Source organism: Camelus ferus, chromosome 34 (assembly GCF_009834535.1).
Source record: "Camelus ferus isolate YT-003-E chromosome 34, BCGSAC_Cfer_1.0, whole genome shotgun sequence".
Classification (NCBI taxonomy): Eukaryota; Metazoa; Chordata; class Mammalia; order Artiodactyla; family Camelidae; genus Camelus; species Camelus ferus.
The window spans coordinates 11,438,155-11,456,553 of record NC_045729.1 but is presented as its reverse complement, the minus strand read 5'-3'; the positions used below and the strand labels follow the sequence as shown (position 1 = coordinate 11,456,553).

The 18,399-nt window shown below is 40.1% G+C and overlaps 1 protein-coding gene across 3 annotated transcripts in view; it reads left to right on the top strand.

The window, feature by feature from the left end:
- DERA (deoxyribose-phosphate aldolase) overlaps nt 1-18,399 on the top strand; it is an 83,570-nt gene that overhangs the window by 41,913 nt on the left and 23,258 nt on the right. For all 3 annotated transcript variants that reach the window (XR_004317232.1, XM_032473298.1, XM_032473297.1), the window contains exon 6: nt 6,875-7,003. Coding sequence is in view for 2 of the 3 variants with exons in the window: in XM_032473298.1 (XP_032329189.1) it covers nt 6,875-7,003 (129 nt within the window). In the remaining variant the exon portion in view is untranslated. The remainder of the gene's footprint in view (nt 1-6,874; nt 7,004-18,399) is intronic.

Genomic DNA, 18,399 nt, shown 5'->3' with positions numbered 1-18,399 from the left:
GCTTTGCGTTAGTCAGACCTTGACTGGAATCCTGGTGCTACCGTTAGTAGCTCTTTGCTCTTAGACAAGTTACTTAACTTCTCTGTACCTTCTGTTCCTCCTCTGTGAGATTCCTATCAGGGTATCGACTTCACGGGGTTATACCAGGGACTGAATTAGATAACGTATGTAAATCGGTTGTCCTGTTGCTCGGCCCAGCTGCGATTTCCTCCCTTCCCTCTCCTCCTTCTGATGGTGACAGAATGATGTCAAGGGAAGTAATAATACAGGCACACACATGGAGGGAGAGAAGAGGAACTCTAAAGACACGGGTTTTAGTAGTTATAATTTGGCTAATTTACACCTAGTCCTTGGGCAAACACTTCACTTCTCTCTGCCTCCAATTCAATAAGCTACTGAATGACAACCCCATGATTTATAGCCACGGCAAATTATTAATGCATCCGGCCCCTTCTGTTTCTTACTTACAAAGCAGAGTGGCATCAAGTTCGTAAGGAAGCTATGAGACTTAAATGAGATAATGTGTGGAAAAATAAATAAACAAGTAAATAAGCTACCAGGAGGGGGTGAGACGTAAGGGTTTCTGCCATCCTTTACGGCTGCAACGGCCTGGGATCTTATATTTGATGTTTCCCTTGGGCGTATTAGTCCCACCATTAGTACTTGTAATACAGCATTTTGTAATGCTGATATTGAAGTTGACGTCTAAGTTGCGTTCCTTAAACTTGTTTGAAGAAAGCATTCACCAGAAGGGTTCATCACCTCATAAATCTTATTGAGCAGCTTGTAAAAGTGAAATGCATTCCATGCTCTGTAAATATACAGAGGTGTTCATTTTTTTTTCCTTTTTTATGACCTCTCTCTGCTGCATATATTTACCTAATATATTACCAGTGGCTTGGAAATGCTATCAGATTCTGCCTCGTTCAAGAATCTTCCAGGACTTTGAACTCAGGACCCAGAGCTGGCTTTACTAGTTTTTGGAAACCCATCCACACTGGAGCACCAGTAGACATGACTCCAAAAGTGGCTTTCTCTGTGACGTTTTTCCAGCATAATGTGTTCATTGTCGCAGCTGGAAATACTGTCTGTCTTGTGTATCCAGAGCCTTACATAACTTTCACCCCTGTTCAGTTCTTCATCTCTGAGCTGCTTTCCTCCCCCTGGCATGTGGCGTCCATGCTTCCTGGCTAATCGAGAGCTTAAGGGTGAAAGAGTGAAATATTCCAGCCAAAGCCACAGTATCTATCATTGTGTTTTATTTAAGTGGGTCTTGAAAATCTTGAATCTGGACAGCAGTTTGCTTTTCTTATTTGCTTATTTTTGACAAAAGGATGGCAAAGAGAACGTCTCTTGAAAGAAATTAGTATTTTTCTTTGCTTTGCAGAGCCGTTTAATCACCATATCTCATGAGTAAAGCAATCTCTAAATCTATAGCTAGTTTTTGGGGAGGGATCACATAATCCATAGTCTGTGCTTTCTGTTTTGAGGCTTGTTTATAACAGGAAAGTTCTGGAGATAACTTACGGCAGCTGTATGCTGTTACAGTTTTTGTTTTTATGCTGTGATTCTTCCAAACTTCAAATACTATTGACAAAAATGTGTGTGTTTTATCTCTTGTGGGTTATTTTACTACCCGGTGTTTTAGCTCATCTCTGTTTTCGTCTTACAAGATTAATTAGTTGCTTGGTGGATGAAAACCATTCTTGAACATTTTGTGACTTTTTGAGATTAAAAGGTTGCTGTATAATTTTATATTAAGTGTTTTACTGTACATATAATTATCTTAAGAGTTATTTTCAGGCCACTCTTGTGCAGTGTTGAACATCCTTCCACTCAAAAAATAATTGCTTAGATATCTTCGTTAACAGTTATTCTTTAAGTGCCTTTGAATAGCATGAAATATAACAGGAATTCTACTTTATGGCTTTTAGATAGGGCTATAGTCTTTAAACACTTGGATTCTTACTTAAATCATAATTTCTGTACATGAAAGCTTAACTAACGTAATTTTCCATGGCTGTAGCAGTGCTTTTTCCGGAGAACTCAGTAGATTGCCAGCAGCCTCAAGATTAAGAATATATCTCCCTTGTAGGTGGAAGCTGCAAAGAAACAAGATGATTTTGCATAGAGAAAAGCAGGATGCTTTCGCTGCAGTTTCCTGCTGACATGGGGAGGCGGAAGGTGGAGCCAGTCAGTGGTCAGCCTGTTTTGGATGCTGTGTAGAACAGATGCATTGTGCCCCTCTCCACTCCTAGGGTCAGCATCCTTGTGCACACCGGCCTTTCCCAGGGTGGCTGAGTTCTCTGATTCCTGCTGGGGAATGCTCCGCCAGCACGGCCTCACCTGTTTTTCCGCTGACGGTGACAAGCGGAAGGTTGGGTCATGCCCTCCTTCTCTCCTCCTCAGCGGGGCAGCAGTGGGAGGGACGTGGCGGGACAGGCAGGAGACAACACCCGCTGGTTGTGCCACTGCATTGATTAAGCTTCTGCCATGTAATACGTCCTGTGTTTCTAGCACACCCACTTTCATTGCTCCTGAAAACCTCATTACAAGTCAAAACATTTATTACCAACTTTTTAATAGGACATCACTATGCCAGCCACTTCTCTGGTGTGTGTGTTTTGTTAAATTTTGCATTATTGTGACTAATTTGCACTCGTGGCATTTGAATCCCGTTTTCATTTGTCAATCATCTTTTATAATAGCCTTCCAAATTATTATTTTTCTGATACGTGCAAGAATTGTTCTTTCTTTTTTATTTAATGGAGAATTTTCAGTTTCTGCAATGTTTGAATTTTTAACCATGAATATGTATTATATGTGAGTATGTGAGCAAAAAAATTAGTAAATGCTCTCAGGAATAAGGTCATGATGTATGCAAAGATTTAACTATAAGGATATTTACTGAAGTATTGTTTATAAGTACAAAAAAATCTGAAACCTTAAATGGTCAATCATAGGAAAGTGATTGAGTAAATTATTTGTGACCATGCAATGGAAGATTGTGCAGCCATTAAAAATCATGCTACAGACCTGTGTTTAATACTATGGAAAGATGTCTATGATATATCAAAGGATAAAAAGCAGATTACAAAATAATATGTACCATATATAAGCACACATACATCCATATATCTATCTATCTATCTATCTATCTATCTATCTATCTATCTATCTATCTATCTTTTATTAGAACCATGCTTTCACACTGATAACCTCTATTACAAGCCAGCATCACATAGTTTATTCTTGCCCTCTCTCTTCCTATACTTATGCCTCTTTTTCTTGTGAGTGAGAAACTTTCTCCCACTTCCCTCAGTATAATTCCTTCTTCGCTTAGTTTCCTTGTACATAACAATCTTCTGACCATGCAGGCCATCTCCCTGGCCCAGTACTGTGTCCTCAGGCTCGTTGTGCTCACCAGGTTTTCTAGAGTTCCCAACCCTCACCAGTAAGACTGTTTTCAATGTACAGAAATCACTGAGAACTGGAGAACCAGACTTGGAAAACACGCAGGGCCCTCAAAGACGGGGGAGCTGAGAATAAGCCAGATGTGTCATGGGAAGAGTCTGTTAGAGGGCCACTGCTGGGGCTGCTGCCGCTGGCCAACCTGGGTACAGATGCCACTCGGCCACTGGGCTCTTGGATTTGCTGCCATCGCTGATGCTGCAGGACTCATGAAAATCTCTGACTGTTCCTCCTCTTTGCATCACTCAGTAAGATTCAAGGTAGAAGCATTTGTTTGATGGAGCCCAGGCCACATTTTAAAAAGGCCAGATTCAGTCTGCTTTTTGATTGATTTGTCCTTCTGTACTCTGGGCAGAAGGGTCACGGGAAGAAATGACAACTTTCCCAGTGTTGATCTTTAAAGATTAAGATATTTGCTCAGGAAACCTTGGCCCTGTTATGTGGTGAAATAGGTCAGTGAAATGATTGGAGGAGTTGGCAGTGAAAGAATGAGAAGGCACTGGTTGCATATTTGTTAAATCCATTTAAGCTCTAAGTGACCCTTTTTGGTTCATTCTGTTTGGACCATGAATTAAAAAGTATAAATTCCAAGTGGCTGATAACTGAGTCATGAAATACATCTGGTTTTTCTGGTTAGTTTTAACGATAGGTGAAGAAATCCACGGATATCAAAAGGTAACATTCTTTAGAAAAAGGCTGGTAATTTTGTTTATAAATATGCTCAGGATCAGTGTTGTAAGAATTTTGTAATACAGGCCAGAGTTCACACTAACAAATGCTATAATGAAATATTTTCAAGCCTTATCTGATGGCACACCGACTATAAGCATTAATCAATATAAGAAAATTTCGGGGCAGTACTGGGAGTTGAGTCAGGCCATGAAAGAAGATTTGACTTTTCTCACACAGCACTTAATGCAAATTCATTTTGCTAGAATTCTGAGTTTAATAATAATGACTAAACGTCTTGAGTGCTAACAAGAAGCCAGGCAGTGTGCAAAGTACTGCATGTGTCTTCTCTTTTAATCTTCATCTAACCCTATAAAGTAAATATTGTTATTGACACTTTAGAGATAGAAAAGATCACACAGAAAGTGATGGGGTTGGGATTTTTTTGTTTTTTGTTTTAAATTGTAGCGTAGTCAATTACAATGTGTCAGTTTCTGGTGTACACCATAATGTTTCAGTCATATATATACATACATATATTTACTTTCATATTCTTTTTCATTATAAGTTACTACAAGATATTAAATATAGTTCCCTGTGCTATACAAAAGAAATTTGTTTTTAAATCTATTTTTATATATAGTAGTTAATATTTGCAAATCTTGAACTCCCAATTTATCCCTTCCCACCCCCTTCCCCCCCGGTAAACATAAGGTTGTTTACTATGCTTGTGAGTCTGTTTTTGTTTTGTAGATGAGTTCATTAGTATCTTCTTTTTTTCTTTTTTTAGATTCCACATGAGTGGTATCATACGGTATTTTTCTTTCTCTTTCTGGCTTACTTCACTTAGAATGGCGATCTCCAGGTCCATCCATGTTGCTGCAAATGGCATTATTTTATTCTTTTTTTATGGCCGAGTGGGGTTGGGTTTTAAATCCACATTTGTCTGACTCTTGAGCTTGCTTTTGATGGCAACATTGTACTAGAAAGAAAAGCCGTTAATTGAGTCACAAGTTAACTCTGAATTAGCATAAGAGATTTCCTTGTCACTGGCTCCTAGAGAACAACTTTCTCTTTTTAGATTCAGTAACTCAAGAAATATCTTTCCATCCAAGATTCATTCTCTGAGTTAAAACGGTATAAACGTGTCATCGCCACGTAGTCTTGCTGTTTGTACTGTTCTCACACGTCGTCATGTTGGACGTACGGGTGAGGTGGTTTTCTTACAGTTCGGGGGGATGCACAGGGTAAGGTGGGTGGGATGGCATCTCAGATCATCTCTGATATTCAGAACTACTGATTTTTAGGGATTTGTGTAAATATTCAGTTCTTTCTTAAAAAACGTGTGGGTACTTGGTGGACCTGGGGGAGGCAGCAGGCACTGAACTTTACACATACCTCATAGTAGAATGCTTGCCTTTATTTGTGTTCAGTTTTCACTTTCAAGCTTCAAGTTAAGTTCAGGTTTTCTAGGACAGAGAAGACCAAGTTTTGTTTATCTTGCTATAACTTTCATGGTTTTGACTGAGTTTGCTGACCTGAAATTGATTTTTATTCTCTTATATGTACTTTAGTAAACCTGTGGGTTATAGAACGTTCATCTTAGCATTAAAAAATGCTTCCCCTAACCTTTACCCTTGTTGTGAATGTTTCCTGCTCGGTTTAGTCCATGTGCTTATGAAACTACGTCCCATGAAACAAACAAAAAAACAAAAAAAGCAAACCAACAAACAAATAAAAAAACAAAAAAACCCCTGCTCTTAGTCCTGGTAGTGTAGAGATTAGCCTAAGTTCAGGAAACGGGTGTTGCTAACCTGATGCAGGGGAAGAGCCCCAATGCACTGATGTCATTCGCAAAAGACGGCATTAAATAACTTGTCGGAACGTTAATACTCATTATACTGATTTTATTTACTAAAATTCTGTTACTTTGAATATGAAATGTTTTCCCCTTTAATTTTATTTTATTGAGTATAGTTTGTTCAGTTTCTTTGAGATACAGATATATAGATATATAGATGTAGAATGTATATTTAATCCAACTGCTTTGAGTGCTATATGGAACTGTAGCATGCCAAATGTGGAACTGGGCTCAGGGGTTAATAGATTCAAAGCTGCATCTTTGAATTCCTCTATAGCTGGCTTTGTGTACATATATCCATCACTACCTGTCCAGCCTCGACACTTTTTAGTCTTGGATATAGACACATACTCTGGCAGATAGAGGGGCAAGCTGCTGTGTCTTGTTATCATTAGCAGAGCTCTCAGGAAAGGACTGCTTCATTTTCCAAAAAGATAACTTCTTATATGTGAATGGGAGAATTGATAAGAACATGAGGACTTTTTCCTTCAGTTTGCAAAGGGGTCTACCCATGTACATATATATATATATGGTAGATGAATTTCTTTTTTCTTCTAAGTAACCATCATATGGAAGCAGTAGAAATTGTTTGTAATTTGCATGTCATTATAACAATATCGTAAAAGCTCCATGGCTCGGGACCTTGGGCCAGGGCTTACAAACAGTTTCACAGTCGCATATGAAGCATTCCTTGTCACAGGATGTGAACTATAACAGAGTGCTCCGGGCGATGTTAAATTGGGGTGATTTTTAGAAAGTGACAAATGGTTTATGTTTCCTAAATCTGGGGTAGCTTCTACCAGCTCTAAACGGCTGCCAAGTTATGTTATCACTTGCCTGCTTTGTAACTGCCTCAATGGTTTCCTTCCCCAGCCCTGTATGATGAGATTCGTCAGTTTCGCAAGGCCTGTGGGGAGGCTCATCTCAAAACCATCTTAGCAACGGGAGAACTTGGATCCCTTACTAACGTCTACAAAGCCAGTATGGTAGCGATGATGGCAGGTAAGCGTTTTATATTGAAATGATGGTAGTATGAAATTGATGTTTTTAGGAGAAGTAAGTGAAAGCATTTGGCTGTTTGCAAAAAAAAGTGCTAATCACTTGGAATTCTTTTGTGGGAGGGGCCAGATTTTTATGAATCCATGTACAGTGGGAAGCGGTCACAAACTTGGCTTTGCTTCACATGTTTTTTTTGGTGGCGTTTCATCACTGCATTATCCTTGTAAGGCAGTAGATGGCTCTCTTGTTAGTGAATTGCCTTCTGTGTTATTCTTTGATTATTCATTCATCAACATATGTTAGACAAGAATTCCTTTAACTCTGACTTACTCCTCTCTGTGAATTTAAGTGTTTGATTTTTCTCAGAACGGCATATCCATCCTGTCTCAGGCAGCCTGTGCTTTTGTTTGTGTGAGTTTTCTTCTTAAATTTAAGGCAGTATCATTTTTTTTTATATTTTCAAATGTAGGTTGCCTTGTTCTTTATCTTCACACACAGAAGGTCTAGCTGTTCATACACTCAGACTTAAAACTTGAGAGTCGCTCCTTTTTCTCACCTTCATCAGCAAATGAGTCTTGAGAATTCTACTTTTTTACTGTATCTGATGCGTCTTCTCTCCATCCTGCGTGCTGCTCTCTTAGGCCACTGTCATTCCCCAGGTGGCTCACTTCAGCAGCCTCCTGACTCGCTTCCCTATCTCTGCTTTTCTCCCCTTTCAATCTGTTCTCCATGCTGTTGTCAGAATGATCTCTTAAAAATGCTAATTGGGTGGTGGTATTGGGCCGCTTAAAATCCTTCAGTGGCTTCCCTTCATTTGCAGGGTACAATGCAAATGCCTTCAGCCTGACTTCAAAAAGGGTGCTTCCCAAGACCCTGCCCAAGCCTCTGCCGTCAGCTCGGTTCCCTTCACGCCACGTGCTCCAGCTGCGTGGAGTCCCGTGCAGCGCTACCCTTTTGAGTCTTTGTACCTGCTGCGTTCCATGCCTGGAATGCCTTTGGCCCAAATAACATCTGTGGATTCAGCACAGGTGTCACTGTTTTCAAGACTATTTCCCAAATACTATGATTTTCTTTGTATTCATCCTGCTTACAGTTTGCTGAGTTTCTTGAATTTGTAGGTTGTTGATATCTTTTCAAGTATATTTTCTGCTTCATTCTGTCTCTTTTTTTCCTTCTAGGACCCAAGTGCCTGAGTGTTAGACATTGTCCCACAGGTTACTGGGGTCATTTCACTTTAACTTTAATCTTTCCCTCCTCCCCTCTGTTTTTCTGGTTGACTAATTTACATGAATCTTTATTCAAGTTCCTTGACTCTTGTTTTCTATCTCAAATTTACTTTTTATGCCCATTCAGTGACATTTATGCTCATGTACATTTTTGGTTTTAGAATTCATTTGATTCTTTTTTAAAATTTTTATTTCTCTGCTACTTCCCATTTTTTCACTCATTGAGATCATATTTTCTTTTAAATCCTTGAATATATTTGTAACAGCTGATTTAAAGTCCTTAACTGCTAATGTGTATAGCCTTATATATTTTGTTTAGTTATGTAGTTATTTATAGCAGGAGGGCAAATCTGATTGCATTTATTCTGTCATGTCTGAAATTCTTCAGGGCTTTTGTTTCCCCAGTAAATTAGCATCAAAATCTCAAAAGGAAAGGAATTTGTCATTTATAGTCATAATAGTTTTTATCTTGTAATTTTGATAGCCATTTTGATAACTGCAAACACAGTTCTCTAGAGAGAGCAAGGTAGAGATATATAACTACATTAGTCTGATATTATACATCATTGTAAGTAAAAACTTAGCTAGGGTGTGTGTGTTTAGATTTTTGGTCAACTAAATGATTAGTAGCCTACTTGTGGTTTAAGTTTTTTTAGAAATCTTTCAGAGTGTCTTAGGGGAAGGAGCCATGATCATAGAAGTTAGAAGACCTGGACCCTTGTTCTATTTTGCAGAATTTGTGACATTAAACAAATGAATTAATATGAGTATCAATGCAAATGAAGTAATGTACATGACATTTGTTGTAGCTGTAGGAGGTACAAGATATTGAGCTGGATTTCATTCTGTACTGATCCCAAAGCTTACTATGTTAATAGGATTATTCAGTAAATCTTACATACAAATTACAAAACTTGTTTTGCCAATTTTTGACTGTCTCTTAAAAGAGAATGGTATAAAAAAAATTGACTCATTGATAATCACAATTAGATGTAGCCCAGTTAATTTTTGTTATGGTACAGTTCACAGCTATGGTTGTCATTGCTCTTAACTCTTTTACAATGGAAGCTATAGAAGCCACTTCAGCCCTTCAGATGTGTAAGAGATCACTCACTCAGCAGCCACAGTGATCCAGAACCAAGCCAGAAATCAGGGAAAAAAATATACGTATATTTTGAATAGAAGAAATATATGTGATATAACCTATACTGTAACATTAATAATAGGTAACATTTCTGGGGCATTTACTGTGTGACAGGTACTATTTTAAGGGCTTTATGTATATTTTAACATGTAATCTTCAAAACAACTCTACAAGGAAAGTACTCTTTTATGGTAAAATAGGGACATCAGTTAAAAGGGTGTCTTTGCTGCTAGTCTGTAGGGTCATGATTGCTGTTTGTAAACATCCCAGGTACTCCTGTCTTTGTTATGCCATTTCCTCTGTCTGTTTTGCCTTCTCCCTTTCTGTTAGAAGTTTATAAAGATTTAAATAAAATTTTCACACTCTGTCAAATCTCTCCACGATCCTTTAAAGGCAGAATTAATTGTTCGTACTACCCTGCTCCTGGGCCACTTGTAAATACCAGTCGCATTTGTCAATAGTATATAATCATCAACTGTTTTCCCTGTTAGGTTTTCTTGCAAAATGATGAAACTTCTTGAGGCCAAGAATTATCTTATTTATCTTTATTTGCATGTGATTACCACCATTCCTGGCATCTAGGGACACCTAAAGAAATGTTTTGGAATACACAGAGATGAATTAATGAGAAAGACAGACAGAGATAAGGAACAGAGAAAATAGGCGAAGTGAAATTAGATTAGATTAGATCTAGATTCATCTTTCCAGATCTGCCACAACCTCCTAGATTTCCGGTATGTTATTTTGAGAGCAAACTTTTGTTTGAATTCGACAAGAAGATTGAAAAATCATACCTTTGACGAGGAGGTTTATATACACAAGACATGGTTAAGGCAGTGGAAGCAGTAGCATGATGTACAGAAGGTTTTGAGGATTCTGAGCTAGTTCTAGAGGGAAGGAAAGACCAAGGAAGACTTGTTGCCTTAAGTTTTTGGTCACAGAGAATGGATCTTACTTTTTACATTAGTGGAAATGTGGGGACGGAAATGAAAATAAAGGAGGAGGGGTCAGGGTAAGCAATTTGAAGGGAATATAATCATGGAAGGGAAATGAGAGCCATTATTTTTGCAACAAATAATCCAAGAACAAGGGGATAAGAAGTAAGATAGAAAGGGAAACATGCTTATAGAAAAGAGAAGTCGAAAGCAGGTCAGTCTTCTGCTTAAGGAGCTTCAGCCCAGCAAACACACACATTAAGAATAATGCCAGAATGTGGAAGAGTGGCTTTATCTCGCAGGAGCCGTGGACTGTTGGCACACACGCAGCAGCTCACGAGCTCTGTGCTGAAGTTACGCTAGACCTTATCTTTGGAAATAATGCAGGCATGATAAATAAGGTTGGAGCAGAAAAGCACTATAGATGCAATCATAATGTCATCAGGTTTGAATTGCTGATGAAGATCTGCGGGAAGAGTTGTACAGACACAAAAATGTGGGGCTTGAGAAGAGCAGACCTTGAAGGTAATGCAAAATGAGCTTTGAACTTGGCTGGGATTTTGTAATGTCTAGGAAATCAAAAATGAAAAAAGTAGGAACCAAGGGAGGGAGTACTCGAAATTCAACCCAGTAAGATCAAAGTAATACAGAAACAATGCGATGAGGCAGAGAAAGAGAAGAAAATAGAAGGGAAGCCATTGAATAAATAAAATAAAGGGGGGAAAATAGTGGGAAACTTGCTGTGACTGAAGAAAACCAAACCCTAAAAAAAAAAAAAAAAAAGCTGTGATTAATATAGCAAATTGACATCTAAGATTTTTTTAAAATATGAATCAAAGAGTAGAATAAATGACAGTGTAGATTTATTTTTCTAAAGATTGTCACAAGTCACACTGAATCCTTCGTCTTAGGCTGCAAATCTTTGTATACTCAAGGAGTATTGATCCAGATGGCGCATCTAGACCCCCGTGGTGTTCCAGCCTGGTTTTTTTTAAATAAGATCTTGTCTTTCATAGCAAAAGCACTTACTTAATTTATGAAAAAGTATGCGGCAGCTGAAAGTTGATCACTGGGGAAAGCAGAAGAATATAGATGTATGTATTTGGTTAAGAGGTAAAGAATTTAATGTGTAAATTTATTTATAGTTCTTTAAAGAAGCCCTGAAAGTGAAACCACTTTTAGGGTGAAAACTAATTAACTTAACATCTCATCCAGGGAGTCAGTTTGAACTCAGGGCCTCAAGCAAAAATTTTAGAAAGTTTACCTTCACCCACCCACACCCTCACCATCCTTTGTTGAGTGCAGAGTAAAGAACTCTGCAGAAGAGAGACGTTAGTGTGTTTTCTGGCCTCCCAGCCATACGGGAAGGACTAATGGTGCATTTTGGTATATGCATATTATTTTAAAGAAAAGGTTAACTCTATACATTTAAACATAAAGTGTTTTCTATGCCTCTTCATGGCTAGCCTACTGGGGTAGCAGGGGAAAAAGCTTGTAAGCTTAGTTTTTTATGTGGCAGATGCTAGTCAGTAAAATTTTACTGTGTGAAATTTTTAAAAATGTAACTCACCTTATTCCAAAAGCGCATAACTGCCTTCCCCAGACCCGGCTTGCCTGGAGTAGTTCCTGAGTACAAAGATTAGACAGTGCCTGGGAAATGCTTGTTGATAGATTAGGTTATCAAGTTTAGGGATGGCAATAGACGTATTTGTAAACAACACGTATACAATTAATTTTTTGAAGAAATCTGTATTTTCTCATTAAAAGAAGAAGGTTTTTTTTTTCTTTTTTCAGTGAAATTCTGGTACATGACAGTGGAGGTTAGACCTGTAGACAGTTGCTCCTGTCTCTGCGATTCTATTATCCATTTGTCTTTAATTCTTAACAGACTAATTTTTGTTGTTTATCCTTGAATGTCCATGTCAGGTAGTTGCTAATTAATTAGCAAACTCTTAAATGCTGGGAAATTGGAATCTTCGAATGGTCCCTCAATACTTTGCGCTAGATAGATATTTGATATATATATTTGTTGAACGATTACGTGAGTAAAAGTTAGTAAATCATGTGAAGTTACTAGTTTACGAGTTTTTTTTTTTAATTGAAATATAGTCAGTTACAGTGTGTCAGTTTCTGGTGTACAGCACAATGTCCCAGTCATGCGTATACATACATATATTCGCTTTCATATTCAGTTTAATTCTTTATGCAATTGTCCTAAGAGAGAAATAGGAGAGATAACTTATCAACATTTAGTGGCTGGAGACCTGAGTCTGGGAAGTTATGTGACTAGACCGAGGCCACACATTGAGGACGGGGGCAGAATTCTGAAGGACTCAACTCCAGATTCCCAGTTTTAGTTATCACCCAGTCTTGCTCTCCACCCTGCGATTGATCTGAATGTAAGATACTATATTTAAGCTCTGTTTATCCTTTGGAGGCATAAATGCATTTCTAGAGTCACTGAGTGAGATTTCTATGTTGAGCTGTACTTTTCTATGGAGGACAAGAGAAATAAGACAACGGAGAGAGACTGTTCGGAGGAACACTGTAGGGGGTGATGGACATGAAATAAACATGAAAGAGAAAGATGAGGCAAGCCCAGGGCTCTGCCCACAATAGGCCCACAGCCAGTCTTCGCTGAGATGAAAGGGGAGGACGCAAGAGGACCCTCACCTTGAGCGGCCCCCACTGCATTTTTGTGTTTCCATGCTCTGCTGATGGTCCCGTGATGATGCACTCGGAATATGAGCAGGGCATGCTTAACCACTGCCACTTGAGTTCTGTACTGAAGCCCTTCTTTGTTTCCAGATTCCTCTCCCTGAGTGCTGAGAGAACAGCTAGGGGGCGACTGTAAAAGTGGACCTTTCTCTTGTCCAGCTGAGAGAGGAGAAGAGGGGAGGTCAGGGCTGAGTGAGGGCCGCGAGAGAATGAAGGAGCAGAGGGGCTGAGAGAGGGTGTGGGGGGATGGAAATGGCGTTGGAGCATGTGTGGAGGGGTGTCCCAGCAGGTGATCAGGGGGGCTGAGACCTTCCCATGAAGAGTGACTGAAAGGAAAAGGGACATCTTATTTAGGACGAGGGGGGTCACTGGAGTTGTGATGTTGTGTTCAAATACTTACATGCACATACACACACACACAAGGATGAAAAAGCGTGATTGTTCTCTATTACCCCAATGTAGGAGGACTGGGACCGACTTTTAGACATCATACAAAGATGGATTTCGGCCTGGTATAAGGCAGGGTTTTGTTCAAGTTCAGGTTTTCCAGAAATTGAATGGGCCACGTCAGGACGTAGGAGATGTTCAAAGCATAGTTTGGATAACAGCTCGGTGGAGTCGGCATTAGATACACATGACACTCAGCAACTGTTACAGTGCTTTCTGCTTTGGAGTTAAATGTGGTCTTAGAAGAGAGAAACATTTTATGTCATCCTTTGGAGCTGAACATTAAGTGTGATCCTTCAGTGTGAAATCTGATCCTAGGGGAGAGAAATGTTTTACACACACGCACACACATAGGTTGTGTATCTGTGAAATTTCCATGTAGATTTCAATCCAGGATAGGCAGGGGCCCCAAATATGGAATTACTGGGAAAAGAGGGAGGGTGTTGGTTTTCTAAGACTGCCATCATTGAGTACGTCAACCTGGGTGGCTTAAAACAACAGAAATTTATTCTCATTGTCTTTGAGGGTAGAAGTTCGAGATCAAGGTGTCCAGAGGGCCATGGTCCCTCTGAAATCTGTAGGGAGAATCCTTTCTTGCTAGAAAGCCTCTGGTGTTTGCTGGCAGCACTTGGCATTCCTTGGCTTACAAATGCGTCACTCCAATTTCTGCCTCCTTCATCACATGGCCAGCTTCTCCCTGTTTATTTCTGTGTCTCTTCTTGTAAGGATACTCGTCATTTAATGGCACACCTTACTTAGCAAGACTTCATCTTTACATAACTAATTGCGTTTGCAATGACGCTATTTTCAAATGGGTCACTTTCTGAAGTGTACTGAGGGTTCAAACTTCAACGTCTCTTTTTAGGGGGCACAATTCAATCCATCACAAAGAGAAGTAAGTTTCTTGCACCGTGTTCTATTATTTCCTGTAAAGACTTGAAGAAGTTAGAGAAAAATACTTTGAGCCAAACCAGTAAACTTAAATTCAGGTGTAAAAGATTGATTTTTCCCTCTAAGCAATGTTGGATGGCTTTGTGGATAGGGGAAATCTTGTAGATATTAAATATTTTTATCTGCAAAAGGCATTTGGTAAGGTTCTCAATGGGAGATTAATGGCTAAAATAAAGAATGAGGCATTAGAAGATAAATTTGCTTATGAGCCAGAGACAGAGACTAACAGTGGAAGGAAATACTTTTTAGATTAGAAAGGAGTGACATACAGCAAGCCAGGAATCAGTTTTGGGACCTATGGGTTTTTCACTTTATTTTTATTGGACTTTGTAATAAAAATACAGATCTTCAAATAGTCCAAGACAGAGTGAGTAATACTACAAGCATCAGTAATCAAAAGTTATTCCCTATCATAAACTAAATGACTGATAATAAATACTGACACGAGACTACACAGTGTACCGTAATATTATAAAATGGGGCAAGCGATTCTCCTGTGTTCTCTTTTCTTCCGTGTAGGTGAATATTTCTTTATTTGCTTTTCAAAAAATATTCGCAGGTTTCTAGGTTTACCTTATAAGCCCAATAAATGAAAAAACAAATTTGTTTTTAAACTTTGAAAGATGCGTTACCTAAGAGAAAAATTGGTGGGAGCAAGACAAAGGTTATATTGCTGTCACTAGAATAAAGAAATTAGGGACCCTGTGTGTTAAATCGCTCAGCAAGCTATTGAGTAAAATAGAATTGAGGAGTGAGGGGGCCTTATTGAAATCACCTTATTCTCCAGTCAGTGCTCTAATGGAAGCATATGCAGAAAAGTCATTGTTAGAGTGATGAAACCACGCATCTGAGGGAGTGCAGTGTTCAAGTATGGGAACTTCTCTCTTTTCTTTTCCTTTTTAAAATTTTTAACATTAATGGCCCTTAAAAAAATCTGTACATTTCAGTGATTGTATATGTAACGTTTGTGCTCCCAGGAACTAGTTAAGTATGTGGGAAACACACTTTTCAAATTGGAATTTTGCCTGCAACTCCTTCTGTCTCAGTCACCAAAAGGTCTTTGCTAATTCCTGTCTGTTTTTTCTTGACTTGAACATCGTCAGAGAAGCCAAGAGAAATAGGCCAACTGAACACTCGAAAGTTAACTCAGAAAAGTTATAAATGGTTTGGAAACTGGAAAGGATTATCCTAAGTATAAAGAAGCTTCGTTCATCTCAAAGCTTTCATTTTACAGGTGAGAAAACCAAGATCCAGTAAGGTCAGACTCACAAGGAATTTGCCCAAAGACAGTTAAGTCAAAACACAGTCTAGAACGAGGTTCTCAGCCCAGCTGCACATTAGAATTTCCTGAAGCACTTCCTCCATAAACTGTTGAGGAGATCCTACCACCGGGGATCCTGATTGTCATGGTCTTGAATGGAGCCAAGAGAATGAGTACTTTTTTAAAACTTCTCCCAATCCGTCTACTGTGTCGGCAGGAATGAGAACCTCTTCTGGAAAATCTGCATCTTCTGATGTTAAGACAAGAGTTCTTTCCACTCACCCTGGTAGTTGGGGAATTATTCAGAGAGCAAATTTCAAATTCTTGGGGGAAAACCTTTGGCAAAGGCAGTCCACAATGAACAAATCGATTGTCCTGGTCATTAGTGACTTCACAGATGGCTTGTTTGAGACTTGGAACCTGTATTCTGGTAGAAACAAGATCATAAATGGCCATCCAACAGGATTTCAGCACAAAGGATAACTGCAGTTTAGCCCTGCATCACGAGTTCTGTAGATCCCAGCCAACACGTGACTGTGTTTTCCTGGGAGGACTTGAATTTGTACTTCTAATCAGGTCTCCAGGAACATTTTTTATCCTCCTGCCGCCTTGAGAGTAGTATCGAGGCTTCTCCTCCTTCCATCTGCAGGGTGTTTAGGTTTAGGATTTGAATGGGGACTTCGCCCAGTTCCACACTGTGCAGGGAGTGGGAGGAAATGAGGGAGTGAGGGGGCCTCAGGACGGCAGTGAAGATGGAGGAGCTGGGCGAGAGGGAGGGAGGCTGGTCCGGAAGAGAAGGGCTGGGAGTTTCCCTCATCCGAATGCCTCGGGTTGTTTGTCTCCCTTGAATAGGCTCATCCAGTAAGAATTTGATGAACATGTCATGTTTATCAGGTGCTGTTCGGGGCTTTGGAGAAGGAGAAGAGAGAAAGGGGAGAGAAAAATAAGTAAGACGTAGCCCCTTCGCTTTAGACGCTGGCATCACATGGTCTGGTGAGGATGTGAAAAACAGGATTTATTTATGGTTTGCTCTGTTCCCAAATGCAGGAGCCGCGGGAACAGGGCTCACCTTCCTACGCAGGACTCACGTGGCCTTTGTCGAGGAGTCATTAAGAGCAGATGTGGAGCAAGGGCCTTTGAGGGCAGAGAAACTCGGGCTTTTTAGACCCAGAGCCCTGGGAGAGCGCTTCGTGATGGGAAGACGGTGGGACGTGGAGAGCAGGGTGAGGCGGGTCGGGAGCCCGGCCGCGCTGGAGAATCTGCGCTCCCGTCTGTGGGTTGGGAGTTTTTAGCCCGAGAAATGTGTGGCTGATTGAGTGATTCATTCATCTCTATTCCTCCTCTGTATGCCGGGCGTGGGCAGTGGAGATCAGTGAGCCCCCTCAGTCCAGACTCCTCTTACTCCCGGAGGACTCTTTGCAGTGGTGAAGTGATGGTCAGATTCCCATGTTAGGGACCTGACTTTGGGGCAGGGTGTTTAGGGTGGGGACAGGGGGCCCGTTAAGGAGCTGTCGGGACAGTCTGGCTGACCAGGGCCAGGAGCTGGCCCGAGGCAGTGCAGTGGGGATGGGCAGGGGTGGGCGGCCTGGGAGACAGAGAGGGGGCAGCCTATGGTACTTGGTGGTGGCTGTCCGCTGAGCCGGGGAGGGAGAGGACAAAACCACTCTCAATGCTGGGATTCGTCAGGATAGGGAACTGCAGAGAAGCAAGGACTTTTCCCCAGCTGGGAAAGCCAAGCCTCTGCTTCTGCTCACAAGACCGCCACGGTTCACTCTGTTGTTGGCCCATTGCAGAATGCACCGTGGCCTCACCGCTTCTCCTCGGCCGTTCTCTTGTAAGGAGGAAAGGAATTTTTAAGGAAATCCGAGTAAGGCTATGAAGATAAAAGAAAGCGAGGCTGTTTTTCTGTTTAGGAAACATTAGCAAGCGAAGGCACGTAAAGCGAAATAGAGAACTCATACAGTTATTCCAGTGATTGGGGAGGAGAAGGAAATTCATGCTTTTACTTGAGTTATCAGGGTGATGCTGGCCCAAGAACAAGTGTTATAGTATGCTTTCTGTAAAAAATTTATCATCAACTGGGGCATCGAAAGTTAAGTTTCCTCTGTCACAAAGCTTCTAAATTGGGCAGGGAGAATGGGGAAGGCACTGAATAGTCAATGAAATTGGAAAGAATTTAGATCATTCATGTCACAAAAGGCTGTTTGTAGAATGTTAGCCGCTATCACACTGGTTTTGTATTAACATTCTAGTGAATAATTAAAATCCTCCTGTTTATTTTTTAATAAAAAGGAAAAGCATATAAATTACCTCAGCGTTCGTAACATTACCTGCAGTTGTGCCCACATGGCAGAGGTTTCTGACTACAATGGTAGAAGAGATAACTTAGTTAAAAAGTGGATTTTCTTCTGCCTTTCCCAGTGTTCTCATCTCACAAGTTGCATTATTATAATGCCTTTCAAAAATATAAAGTGAAAATGCTTACGACTACTACTTTGAGCCACTTTCATTATAGAAGGTATTTTCTAAATTGAGTGGTTATTAAGTATATTTTTCTGCTGAAACCGTTTTTGAAGAACGTTTCTCAGTTTCTCCTTCCTCCCACCCAGGCATGGCTGATGCTCTGTCTCTCTTCCTGTTTTGCTTTTGAACAGCCAGACTCCCACGATGTGATCAGGGACTCCCTTAGAATTGAATATACTTCTCAGTTGAACCCA